Source organism: Eleutherodactylus coqui, chromosome 9 (assembly GCF_035609145.1).
Source record: "Eleutherodactylus coqui strain aEleCoq1 chromosome 9, aEleCoq1.hap1, whole genome shotgun sequence".
Lineage (NCBI taxonomy): Eukaryota > Metazoa > Chordata > Amphibia > Anura > Eleutherodactylidae > Eleutherodactylus > Eleutherodactylus coqui.
In genome coordinates, this window is record NC_089845.1 from 155510213 (window position 1) to 155523741 (window position 13529).

Here is a 13529-nt window from a genome sequence, read left to right on the forward strand (position 1 = left end):
GCCCATGGTTGTGTCTGGAACTGCAACTCACACCCACTGAAGTGAATGGGGATGAATTGCAATACCTGCAGACAGATGTGGCGCTATTTGTTTACGAAAGCAGCCATAGTTTTCTAATCCTGTGCAACACCTTTAGCAAAAACCAAGACAACAGTCTGGACCCTGGGGCTCCCGTGCTTCTGCAAAACTACAAGTCTCAGCATGCTGTAAAAGCTGCAAGCTGTCATAGCACAGTGGTGCTTGTTATTTCTTAAAAGCCTGAAAGACCATGGGATGTTTACTGTAGTAATATTTTATTAGAAAATCATCCTTCTGATAGTCTGGAACGTCTCCTGCTACCCTGAGAGCGTCGGATCATCAGATGTGCATAGCTTGCAGACATAGTGATTATTCCTGAGAAGTTGTAATAAACACACAAAGTGCCCTGAGATATTAGATTCCCCGGAGGAGGAGGTCATGTGCCGTCGGAGGCCGTCCAGCTGCTGTGTTACGGGGTGAGCGAGTTTTGGTTGCACTTATTATAAATGTCTTACTCTAATTAAGACATTATAGTTGTACCATCCACCGCTGTCATTTCAGAAGCTTGCAGGAACAAGGATAAAGGCAGGTAAGACATGGAGGGTCTTGGGAACCCAGGAACGAAGGTCTTACATATCATAGACCAGCCCTATAGCTGCTATAGGGTCCAATGAAAGAAGGCGGGGGGTCACATTGCCCCATCTCTCTTCTTCATGGGGGGCAGAGTAGGACAACTAGCACTGGACCCTCCTATCCCAACATGGGGTAGCATGCTTTGGGCCCAGGATTGTCCAATCACTATACTGTACACTAGTGGGGATCATTAAAAGGAAGAAGATCAGATATCCTATGAATTTGCATTGATATTCCTTCCATCAAGGAAGAACAGACTTGAGGATTCCTGAAGACCCCTCTAACTGTTCCCATTACAAAGTCCATGAGAGACGATAGCGGCATTGGCACCTGAACCTGAGTCAGACAGGATGGTGTATGTGAGGTGGGAGTGATCTATGCACAAGAATATCTGCTCCTTGTACTGTCTATATGTAGATGGAAGACATCACACTGTCATCTGGACTTGACCGGGTCATAAACCGCCAACAAGAGGAACCAAAACCCATCGAGTGACCAGTTTTCCAGTAAAATCCCAGATAATACTGGTTGTTCCTTCAAGCCTTAAGGTCCATATCCCACATCTAGGATTGTTGTTAGCCAAGTCCTGGTGTGTGGTCAAGATCTGGGCTGGAGTTCTTATTTATAGAGAGCCATCCTCTTACTCTGATACATGTACATATAGGCATCACAGAAGAGGCGTTTGGCCACTCCTTTCATTTCACGAGGGTTCTGGTTCATGAGATCATTGAGTGGAGCAGCCAGGTAGGTCGCCACCTCCGGACAGAGAGTCACTCTGGGGATATTGTAGCCGTTCTCACTCCCTGTGGACACAAAGAATTATATAAGTAGTTATACCTAAATAGCGTGCTAGAACCCAACACACTCCCAAGAAGCTTCATGGCACACCACACACTTCTGACTGTCTCTAACAAGAGCTTCGCGCTCCATGGCGAGAACCATCGGTACTGCTGGAAGATCTCTGTCAACAAAAAGTTTCATGGGATGCCACTGAGATGGGGCTCTACCTAAATTACAGGCTAAAACCCAAGCACACCCAACAGGCTCCATGGCACAATGGATACGTCTGTCTCCAACCAGAGCTTGGAGCTCCATGCCAAGAACTACTGGCAGCGCCAGAAGATCTCCAACAGCGAGAAACCCCATAGGATGTCACTGGCTGGTAGCCAAGAGGTTCAAGTGACAAAAATCTCTATGAGTCTCAACAAGCAATTTAAGAGTAGAACAAGACAACTTGACTGAGTAATTGTAACCCTTAGCAAAACAAATAATAGATAGCAGCACCAATGTCCCTCAAATGGATAAATGCAACAAGACCGTTCCAGATGGCTGGTCCCACCTCATCAAAGTGCAACAGTATACCAAAAAGATTGAAATCCTTAGATGCTCACCAAATCGGTCGGCCATGCTATCAAAGAACATCCAGCTTCCCTTCTCCGTCCCATACTTCACAAAGGAGACATAGTGGCTGGTCTCTATCGACAGCACGGCAAACAGCTCCAATGTCTCTCGTAGGATCTTATTCGGCGTCTTCAGGAAGCCTTCTGGAATTTTTAGAGGGGTAGGCTTGTGGTTCTTCCGCTTGTGATGCGAATGGACCTTTGAAGAAGGCATATACACCAATCGTCATGTATGTTAGTTTAGAGACCTCACATTGGACCTCCTCTAGTGCAAAACATGGCTTTCCTATTTGCCCTATTTACCACCTCCTTATTTTGCCATTTGGGGTGCTATTTAAAAAGGGGTCATCATCAACATCTCCGCAAGATCTCAGTTTAGATTGCAAATGAGTGCCTGTTAGAGATGAGCGAGCACACTCGTTTAAGGCTGATACTCGAGCGAGCAGCGGTCTTCTCGAGTAACTGATTAATCGTCCGAGCAAATGCGGGGGGGAGGGGGGGAGAGCAGGGTGAGCGGGGGTGAGAGAGAGAAATCACTAGCCCACCCGCATTTGCTCGGACGAGTAATCAGTTACTCGAGAAGACCGATGCTCGCTCGAGCATCAGCCTTAAACGAGCATGCTCGCTCATCTCTAGTGCCTGTGTTTTGCAAAGCCTTTGTCAGCTCTACAGAGCAAATGTCCTTTTTTGACTACTTTGGGGATCCAGTTGGGCACATAGAAAGCCTGATAATATTAATGGTCAACTATTGAAGGACCTGCTGGACTATTTAGAGGCCCTCTATTTTGCACACGGAGGTTAAGCCGTCCCATCAGCCCTTCTGTCCATATATTACCTGTTTACTGCACACCAGACAGTACTGCTTGAGGCCATGGTCGGAGAGGATCACGTCCTTGAAGCACTCGGCACATTCAAGAGTGGCCAGGTTCCCACACACCACACACTCCCGGGGACCTGACAAGACAGAAAGGATGACCCCAATCAATATTCTCTGATTTAAACCTATAGCTCCCAAAAGTCTTGTTTGTTTTCAGGACTGTTTCATGGGACACACCCACAAAGGGGCTGGACATATGTAAATGTACCCAAAGCAGGTGTGTCTGGAAGCTTTTGTGGGCATTTCTGGGTGGATCAGGTGTGGTGCTTATAACTGTACCAAGAACGGGTTTGTGCTTCCAATAGACAGATGACAGAAAGGAGACATAGTGCTGGACCCAAAGACAGAAAGCAACATTCAGTGAGTGGTCTCCGAAAAAACACTGATCACCATAGTGAAAAGTGTGAACATTTTCAGAAGTAAAAACATCTGACTGAAATCTACCAGGTGTACAAGGCCAACCCACAGCAGCTCAAACCCAGGATAGAGGAAAAGTTCTGCAGTGTTCTGCTATACAGTACATTCCTTTAAAGGAGTTGTCCCGCTTTTAGCCGTTTTGCTGCCGTACGCAGACAGCGCCGTACATTCTGCAGTGGCCCAGGCTGGTACTGCAGGCGTATTCCCATTCACTTCAAAGAGTCTCAGCCTATAACACCAACCCCGGCCACTGTGCAATGTACGGAGCAGTTTGTTTTCTGCAGTGAAACAGCTAGAAATAGGACAGGGCTACTGCCAGCTCAGACCTTCATGGCACGTCCACAGGATATGCCATAAAGGTTAGGACGTGCACCTATCTCTGAGGCCCGCACCATCTTTATAGTACTCGCATCCAATGTCCTTGGCTTGGTTATATGCAGTAGTCTGGAGGGGTTGGGGAATACAGAACAGCTGAGCACACTGCACTATTTCTGTAACTCCCATAGACGATAATGGGAGTTATAGAAATAGTGTAGTAAGGTGACCTACACTCTTTCTGCAGCTCCCAGAAATAATGCAGCTTGCTGTCCTATATTGTTCCCATAATGACCATTCAAGTCTACATACATACAGAAGTAAAACTAAATTACAGAATAAAACAACAGTATATACATAAGAAAGAAAATAACCCAAAACCGTCACTATAAGCGCCCTGAAATCCAAAACCATAGATACTATATATCAAAACCTCCGAAACAAAATGAGGAACCCGTTCCCTTACTTTATTTCAGCATACATACCGGTATACTCAATTTAAAAAAAAAGAAAAATAACTAGAAATTTAAAAAAAAAACAACATTTTTTTTAGCTTTTCACCCCCAAAAAACTAGAAAACGGAAAAAAAGTCAGTGAAAATGATATTTAAAAAATTGCCCTATATGTCACGGGAAAAAAAACGCAGCAAAAATAATTTTGGCAGCAAAAGGAAAAAAAATAAGGCAGTAAAACCACCACTGGGTAAAATCCGTAAAAAGTGTCTGATCCTTAAGGTACAAAACTCTCTAAAAACGCACCTCTTCAGGGAGGCATACCGCATTCCCTAAACAAACCCCTCTGTACTCTGCCTGATAACATGCTCCCTGACCTACTGACTGCAATCCCTGCTAGCCATAAAAAACGCTCCTACAGTCATACCGATTCAGCCGTCACACGGCTAAATGTCTGACCATTGTCTATGTGTATATCACCCCTCACTCTCCACCTCACCATACCTGCACATCTCCAGCCCCTTTACCTTCTGTATCACCCCATTACCTGTAGTATGTAAGCTCGTTGGAGCAGGACCCTCACCCCTATTGTTTACATCAACTGATTACTATGTAACCGTGGTTCTGTAATGTTTGTACTTTTGTCTCTCTGTATTCCCCCTGTCTATGTAAGCGCTGCGGAATATGTTGGCGCTATACAAATAAATTATTATTATTATAACTATAGTCTCCAGCCAGTGCATGGCGGCGGCGTTTGCTTTTCTTGTACTTGTGATAATGTGACATCTATTTTATAATTTATACAAATCCATATATATATATATATATATTAGTCACTGGTAATGTGGATGTGGCTCTGCAGCTCTGCTATATCAGGGGGTGACACGCTGATCATGTTATTGCCAGGTCCAATAGGGGCCGTGTACAGTGGTTAGGGGGTTAATCCAGCATCAGTAAGACCCGATATGTGCCAGATTATCAGATAGTCCAGATTATCGAACAGTCATAAAAAAGTCTATGAACCCAAATGATAAAATTTAAAAAAATCTTCAGGAAAATCTGTAGTCACCACAGACTTGGGCGCCATAACGTTGTACTTTAACCCCTTCCTGCGGCCCTTTTAACTTCATTTAAACTTTTTTTTTATTCCTATATTTAAAAAGTCGTAACGTTTTAATGTTTCTAGTGATATAGCTGCACGAGGGCCTGTTATTTGCTTTGTGAGATGTAGTTTCAATGCTACCAATTAACAGATCATATAATGTATTGGAGAGCTTTTAACCCCTTAGTGACCACCCTATCATGTTATAATGCAGGACGTGTATGGAGGGAGATAGTGCCGCTATCTTCCTCCATACATCGCAGGTGTCAGCTGTTTATTACAGCTGACACTTGCGGTCAACAGCCTCGTTTGGCTGCCTGGCTGATCGGGACTGTTAACCCTTTAAATGCCGCTGTCAAATCTGACAGTGGCATTTAAATCCCCCGAACGACGTTCGGGGGTCCTCTAGGGGCCCTGGCGGTGAGATTGGGGGAGCCGTGCGGGTGTCATGGCAGCTGGGGGCCTTCCCCGTGGGGTGGCTTGATAGACTGACTGTCAGAATGCAGTATGATGTAATGCTATGGCATCGCTAGCTGTTGTCCCTCAAGAATCTAGAAGAAAAAGTAAAAATAGGAACAATTAAGTTTTATTAATTATGTAAAAAAAAGTTATAAAAGTTTTAAAAAAAACCCTTTTGACATATTTACAATTTAAAAATCTAAATATCTAAAAATACATATTTGGTATCGCTGCGTCCGTAAAAGTCCGATATATCAAAGTAATGCATTATTTACCGCGCAAAGTGAACGTCATCCGAAAAAAAATAAAAACCACCAGAAATGCACTTTTGTCAAGAAAACACCCTGTTGTCAAGAAAAAATCTAATAAAAAGCGATCAAAAAGTCCTATGTATTCTAGAATGATACTAACGGAAACTACAGGATGTACCGCACAAAATGAGCCCTCACACAACTATATAGACGGAAAGATAAAAAAGTTATTGTGCGCAGAAGATGGAGACAGAAAATAATTTTTAAAAATTAAATATTTTAAAAAAATATATATAAGTAGTACAGCAAAAAAAAAACTATACAAGTTTGGTATCGCAGTAATCGTACTGACTCATAGAGTAAAGTTATCAGGTCATTTTTGTTGCAGTTTATGCGCCGTAGAAACAAGACGTGCTGAAAGATGGTGGAATGTCTTTTTTTCCCATTTCTCTATGCTTAGAATTTTTTTTTAAGTTTTTCAGTACATTATATGGTACATTAAATAGCATGATTGAAAAATACAAATCGTCCCGCAAAAAACAAGCCCTCATACAGCGACGGCGATGGATAAATAAAGGAGTTACGATTTTTTAAAAGGGGGGGAGGAAAAAACGAAAATGGAAAAAAGCAAAACCGTCTGGTCACTAAGGGGTTAAACAATATCTATGTGGGACAACATGGAAGAAAAAAAAGACAAAAACAAAACTTTATAGATTTTCAGTTATGTTATCTTTTATCGGAGGGTCGGTACGATTATGACGATACCAAATTCACACCGTTTTTTTAATGTACAAAACAAATGTGTTTTTTACATTTTTGTCGCCATCTTTTGACTGCCCCCCCCCCCACTTGTTTTTTTATATTTTCATCAATGGCGCTCTGTGGGGGTTCGTATTTTGTGGGGTTACCTGTAGCTTTTATTGGTTTTAGCTAAATCGGATATCACAACGGCTGTGGAGAGGCGGCGGGTCTCCTGCATGTACTGTCCTGCCTCTCGGCAGTGCTGTGCCTGTGGGGGCACAACCAGGATGGTGAGTCAGCGACACTGTGCTGCCATCAAATATTGATAGGCACTGATAGGCGCTCTGCATAGCAGCCCTGGGGCCTTTCAGAAGGCCCCCGGCTGCCTAACAATCGCACAGAGTCCCGCGGTCTTATCCCGGGACACTGTACGGGCCCCCTGAATGTCGGGTGCCGGCTGTTTCTTACAGCCGGCATTTGGCGGCAGCAGTTCCGATAAGGGGAATGTAAGAACAGCAGACACCTGACGTTGTATGGAGCGGGATCCACCCGCGATCCCGCTCCATACAAACATTTGTTCAGACATGTAGGGGACCATCTGTACTAATAATGAAAAAAAAAACTACTAAATCTTATCTTTACTTTTTTCAGTCCTCAAAGAGGCCCTGCATTAGGAATCAATTGATCACTTATACAACATACTGCAATACTTCCGTATTGCAGTATATTGTAATTTTACCAACATCCTATTAAGCCCTGCCTAATATGCTGAAATCCATTGCAGTCGTGAGGACCTTCACAAGGCCACAGGCTGCCAACTTAACTAAATAGCAGCTAGTGAATTTCTTCCGGGGGGCGTACCATTGGCAGCAGTAGCCCCTTCCCTCTGTTGGGCCTTTTAAAGAGGTTCTCCAGGTATTGTCATCTGATGACCCATCCTCTGGATAGGTCCTCAGCAGTTGATCACTGGGGACCTGCTGCCAAGATCCTCATGCATCAGCTAATCGTCCCACCTGCTGTCAGTGCAGCGGGCCAGACGTCATCATCGGTGGTCAGGGAAGGCAGCGCCGGCTTCTATAACACTTCCTGTTCCTCTTATGGTAATGACCCGCGGACATCCTGTCCGATCCATAAAGAACAGTAAAAGATGTAACAGAAGAGCGGCGCTTCCTCCTCTGCCCACTGATGACAACATCCAGCCCTCTGCACTGACCGTGGGCCGGACGATAAGCTGATGGATGGGAATCCCGAGCAGGGGACCCCGTCCATCAACTGCCATCGTTGAGGTGTATACAGGAGAGGAGGCCCGGGACCGCCATCATTGAGGCGTATACAGGAGGGGAGGCCAGGGACCACCATCACTAAGGTGTATACAGGAGGGGAGTCCCAGGACCGCCATCACTAAGGTGTATACAGGAGGGGAGTCCCAGGACCGCCATCATTGAGGTGTATACAGGACAGGAGGCCCGGGACCGCCATCATTGAGGCGTATACAGGAGGGGAGGCCTGGGACCACCATCACTAAGGTGTATACAGGAGGGGAGTCCCAGGACCGCCATCATTGAGGCGTATGCAGGAGAGGAGGCCCAGGACCGCAATCACTGAGGTGTATACAGGAGGGGAGGCCAGGGACCACCATCACTAAGGTGTATACAGGAGGGGAGTCCCAGGACCGCCATCACTGTGGTGTATACAGGAGAGGAGTCCCGGGACCGCAATCACTGAGGTGTATACAGGAGAGGAGGCCCGGGACCGCCATCATTGAGGCGTATACAGGAGGGGAGGCCAGGGACCACCATCACTAAGGTGTATACAGGAGGGGAGTCCCAGGACTGCCATCATTGAGGTGTATACAGGAGAGGAGGTCCAGGACCGCAATCACTGAGGTGTATACAGGAGGGGAGGCCAGGGACCACCATCACTAAGGTGTATACAGGAGGGGAGTCCCAGGACCGCCATCACTGTGGTGTATACAGGAGAGGAGTCCCGGGACCGCAATCACTGAGGTGTATACAGGAGAGGAGGCCCGGGACCGCCATCATTGAGGCGTATACAGGAGGGGAGGCCAGGGACCACCATCACTAAGGTGTATACAGGAGGGGAGTCCCAGGACCGCCATCACTGTGGTGTATACAGGAGAGGAGTCCCAGGACCGCCATCAATGTGGTGTATACAGGAGAGGAGGCCCGGGACCGCCATCATTGAGGCGTATACAGGAGGGGAGTCCCGGGACCGCCATCACTAAGGTGTATACAGGAGGGGAGTCCCAGGACCGCCATCATTGAGGTGTATACAGGAGGGGAGGCCAGGGACCACCATCACTAAGGTGTATACAGGAGGGGAGTCCCAGGACCGCCATCACTGTGGTGTATACAGGAGAGGAGTCCCGGGACCGCCATCACTAAGGTGTATACAGTAGGGGAGTCCCAGGACCGCCATCATTGAGATGTATACAGGACAGGAGGCCCGGGACTGCCATCATTGAGGCGTATACAGGAGGGGAGGCCTGGGACCGCCATCACTAAGGTGTATACAGGAGGGGAGTCCCAGGACCGCCATCATTGAGGCGTATACAGGAGTGGAGGCCCGGGACCGCCATCACTAAGGTGTATACAGGAGGGGAGTCCCAGGACCGCCATCATTGAGGTGTATACAGAAGGGGAGGCTTGGGACCGCCATCACTGTGGTGTATACAGAAGCGGAGGCCCAGGACAGCCATCACTAAGGTGTATACAGGGGGGGGGGGGTCGGGACCGCCATCATTGAGGCGTATACAGGAGGGGAGGCCCAGGACCGCCATCACTAAGGTGTATACAGGAGGGGAGTCCCAGGACTGCCATCATTGAGGTGTATACAGGAGAGGAGGCCCAGGACCGCAATCACTGAGGTGTATACAGGAGGGGAGGCTTGGGACCGCCATCACTGTGGTGTATACAGAAGGGGAGGCCCGGGACCACCATCATTGAGGTGTATACAGGAGGGGAGGCTTGGGAAGGCCATCACTGTGGTGTATATAGAAGCGGAGGCCTGGGACCGCCATCATTGAGGCGTATACAGGAGGGGAGGCCCGGGACCGCCATCACTGTGGTGTATACAGGAGGGGAGGCCCAGGACCGCCATCACTGAGGTGTATACAGGAGGGGAGGTCCAGGACCGCCATCACTGTGGTGTATACAGGAGGGGAGGCCCAGGACCGCCATCACTAAGGTGTATACAGGAGGGGAGGCCCGGGACCGCCATCACTGTGGTGTATAGAGGAGGGGAGGCCCAGGACCGCCATCACTGTGGTGTATACAGGAGGGGAGGCCCAGGACCGCCATCACTAAGGTGTATACAGGAGGGGAGGCCCGGGACCGCCATCACTGTGGTGTATAGAGGAGGGGAGGCCTGGGACCACCATCATTGAGGTGTATACAGGAGGGGAGGCCCAGGACCGCCATCACTGTGGTGTATACAGGAGGGGAGGCCCAGGACCGCCATCACTGTGGTGTATACAGGAGGGGAGGCCCAGGACCGCCATCACTAAGGTGTATTCAGAAGCTGCACTTAAAACCACATCAAAAAGTTTTAGTCTAGTTTTTGGTGCAGTTGCATTTTTACAGCTACTGCGGACAAACCGCATACGTTTTTTATCGCCTCCGTACATCCGTAATGAAGCACTATGGACAAACGGAATAATGCAGACTGAACGCAGTGATGAGCCGGTGAGGACTATACCCAGGACTAATGGTTCCATCCCACAACACTCACTGTCCGCCAGCAGGTCGGTGATGTCCAGCTCCAGAGACGGGACAATCTTACTGAACATCTTGTACTCCTTCCCGAACCGCGGCATCTGGATAATGAAGCAGGAGGGGACCTGGAGGAGACGAGGAGATACATTACTGGTGATCCTGCCAGAAACTAACCCACAGCTGATAACAGCTAGCAATAGATCCACCTGTCCTATAGTCAGCCTTTCTCCAGCCAGAAATGGCTGATAACAGGAAGTAATAGCCTGCCAATTGCAGGACGGGTGAATACATTCTCTAAAATAGCTAATAACAGAGAGCAACAGACAGATGGAAATGCGCTCTGATACGCTCTTGTATTAGCTATTGTAAAGGAAGTTAACCGTAGGATGATGAATGCAGTTAATTGCTCCCTGTTATCAGCCATTCCAGGCTAGATTGAGGGTAGTAGACTGTATTCACCCATGAGCCTCTCTGCAATTAGTAATGGCTTATTCCAGGGTGTAATAGATTTAGGCCAGGCTTACACGGGGGGAATTTTAATTGCAGAATCCGCAATCGCAGTCCGTGCGGAAGATCCATAGTAAAACGCGGTCATTGCAAGGCATGTATTTGCGCTTCTTCGTTCACACTCGCCGATACTAATTGCATATTCTGCAAGTGGAAGACAAATCGCAGCATGCTCTATTTTAGCATGGATTCCGTGCGGACGGCCCCAATTGAAATCAATGGATGCAAATAATCCAATGTGAATTGTGTGTGAGCGGCAGGAGCGCTCACAACTTCAGAGGAAAATAGATAGAAAAGCCGAAATTCTGGCTGGAAGAGGAAAAGAGATCTTCCCTCTGCGTGGACGATATGTGCTGCATATGCGTACATCCATATGGAAAAATCCCTCGCATCCGCCATCGTTCACAATTACTTTGCGTGAAGGATCGCAAATCTTCCACTGCGGAAATCCACAAGTGGACTCCGCCCTGTTCGCGTGCGCCCGGCCTAACAGTAGGACAGGTGAATAAAAGGCACCTTTATACAGGACTATATCGCCAAAATAATAGCTGGAGACGGGGATTCTCGGTAATAGTCATCCCATTTACATGGCCGCCAACAGGGCGCTGAGCGACAAATCACTGATTAGCTGCTAGTCGCTTCGTTTCAGCTCACTGAACTAGCGAGCTCTGACTAACGAACGATTTCTCATAGGCGTAAACAGGCAGACATACATCTGCAAACGACTGCCTGTTCACAGTGAATGGAGATGAGCGGCAAGAAGAGATGAGCGGCAAGAAGAGATCTCCGTCGCACTCCCCTCCATTCTCTCAATGACTATCGCTCCTGTGTGAAAGCACAAGAGCGATCACTGCTGGGCCTTTGGCCTACCAATACCAAAATGCCCAATACATTGCACCCCCTGTGATTTACTCATAGTTTCCCTATCCTGAAATGGCTGATAACAGGGAGCAATACACTGTATTCACCTGTCCTACTGCCAGCCTCTATCCCAGAAAGCAATATTTTGCATGTATCTGTCATACAGTTAGAATTGGCTGATAAAAGGGAACAGTAGTAGTGTACCTCACCTCAGCCAGCTTCAGCTGGGAGTGATGGAAGCTCTGCTCCAGGAGCTGCTGGACGTTGGGCACCGTCATCTCCTGCTGCTTCTCTATGAAGATCTGGTAACAGTAGCACTCTTGTACCCGCTGACCCTCAGATCTGCCAGGAGGAACAACCATAGGAATCATTAGAGAGCTCCTCCATGTGACGCTTCATGGCCGTATAGTGAAGACTTCTGCAACTTTCTACTCTACTTCTGGTTCTAGATCTCTGAGTAGAAGCATTGTTATATCCGGTCAGACTGAACAGCTGCGCCGCCCCAACTTCTCACAGCTGAGGGACTGCTACAGTTGTATCCAGGCCTGGAGCCATGTTGGGCAGATCCCCAGCGGGCTGCCCCTCCCAATCCTACACTCTTAGGCCTCATGTCCTCTAGAAAAATACGATCCGCGCAGAATCTGCTGCAGATTTGCTTTAAATGTTTTTTTTTTCATGCGGGTATCCGCACCCATTGCTAGCAATGTGATAGCAATGTGGCCGATCCGCGCGGAATCTGCGGTAAAATGGAGCATGTCGCGTTTTTTCTCCCATGCGTGAAAAACGCAAATCTATTAAAATGCCATCCGCGGGTGCAAAATTCAATTTAATTGACCGTGGAGGCCAATGAGTCCCTATGGGCAAAATTGGATGCGTATTCCGCGGGTGAAATCCGCAGCGGAATCCGCAATTCAATTTTGCTAGTGGACATGAGGCCTTAGGGTGCGTTCACACGGAAGAACTCGCAACAGAATTTTCGACATTAACCCCACCTCTAAAAACTGCGTCAAAATGCGTGGCTTTCTGCAGTAGCTTTTGGCGCGGATCCGCGCGCTGATTTAGCTGTGTCTGTGGGCAAAACCTTCATGCAGAATGCTGACCCTCGTTTCCACGCCACAATTCCACATCCAGATTTTGCCCATTGATGGTTAAATCCGCAGGTGGACCCGCGCTAAAAAATGCCAGAAAGACGCAGATTTTGAACGGTTTCTAGAAGCAGCATTCATGTGGTGTTGCGGCAAAATGCCACCAGAGGGCGCAAGCGTGGCGTTACCAAAGAATGACGTCATATGGTGGAGGAACATAATAACGGAGCGCACACAAGTATGGCTTCAGTAAAATATTCCCAGCTGACCAATCAGGCAGCTTTATATATAGCCCCCATACATTGGGGTGTCACAACATCATTGGACGGTTCTCAGTCCCACATCTGATTGGTTACACACTCATTGGATACATTCTGATTGTCTTGACAGATTTCCAAGTGGCGCAGTAGAGGTTTCTTACAGTTCGTATCTCTTCTCCACACGTGTGTCCCTGCTCATAGCTGATACCACACGGTCACGTGGTTTATCTAGTACTCTGTGGTGTAGGGAATAATGCAAACATCACATATATATATATTATTCAGTCCATGACGTCCTTCACATGTGGACAATCCAGTCGTGTGAACGGCCATCGGTCTGCCAGCATGTAGACATTGTGCGCCACCGAGGAGCGTGCTCACACATCATCATGTGCAGCTCGGACCGCCCCTAATAGT

At 47.6% G+C, this 13529-nt stretch overlaps 1 protein-coding gene across 1 annotated transcript in view; it reads right to left on the bottom strand.

Moving 5' to 3' along the window:
- Positions 1–276: 276 nt before the first annotated feature.
- The window catches only part of LOC136578574 (ubiquitin carboxyl-terminal hydrolase CYLD-like), a 32690-nt gene continuing 19437 nt past the window's right edge, over positions 277–13529 (bottom strand). Inside the window, exons 11-15 of the mRNA XM_066578716.1 lie at positions 11977–12109; positions 10416–10524; positions 2887–3005; positions 2043–2250; positions 277–1454 (exon numbers count right to left, since the gene is read on the bottom strand). Of these exons, the coding sequence (XP_066434813.1) occupies positions 1270–1454; positions 2043–2250; positions 2887–3005; positions 10416–10524; positions 11977–12109 (754 nt within the window). The 3' untranslated portion in view covers positions 277–1269. The remainder of the gene's footprint in view (positions 1455–2042; positions 2251–2886; positions 3006–10415; positions 10525–11976; positions 12110–13529) is intronic.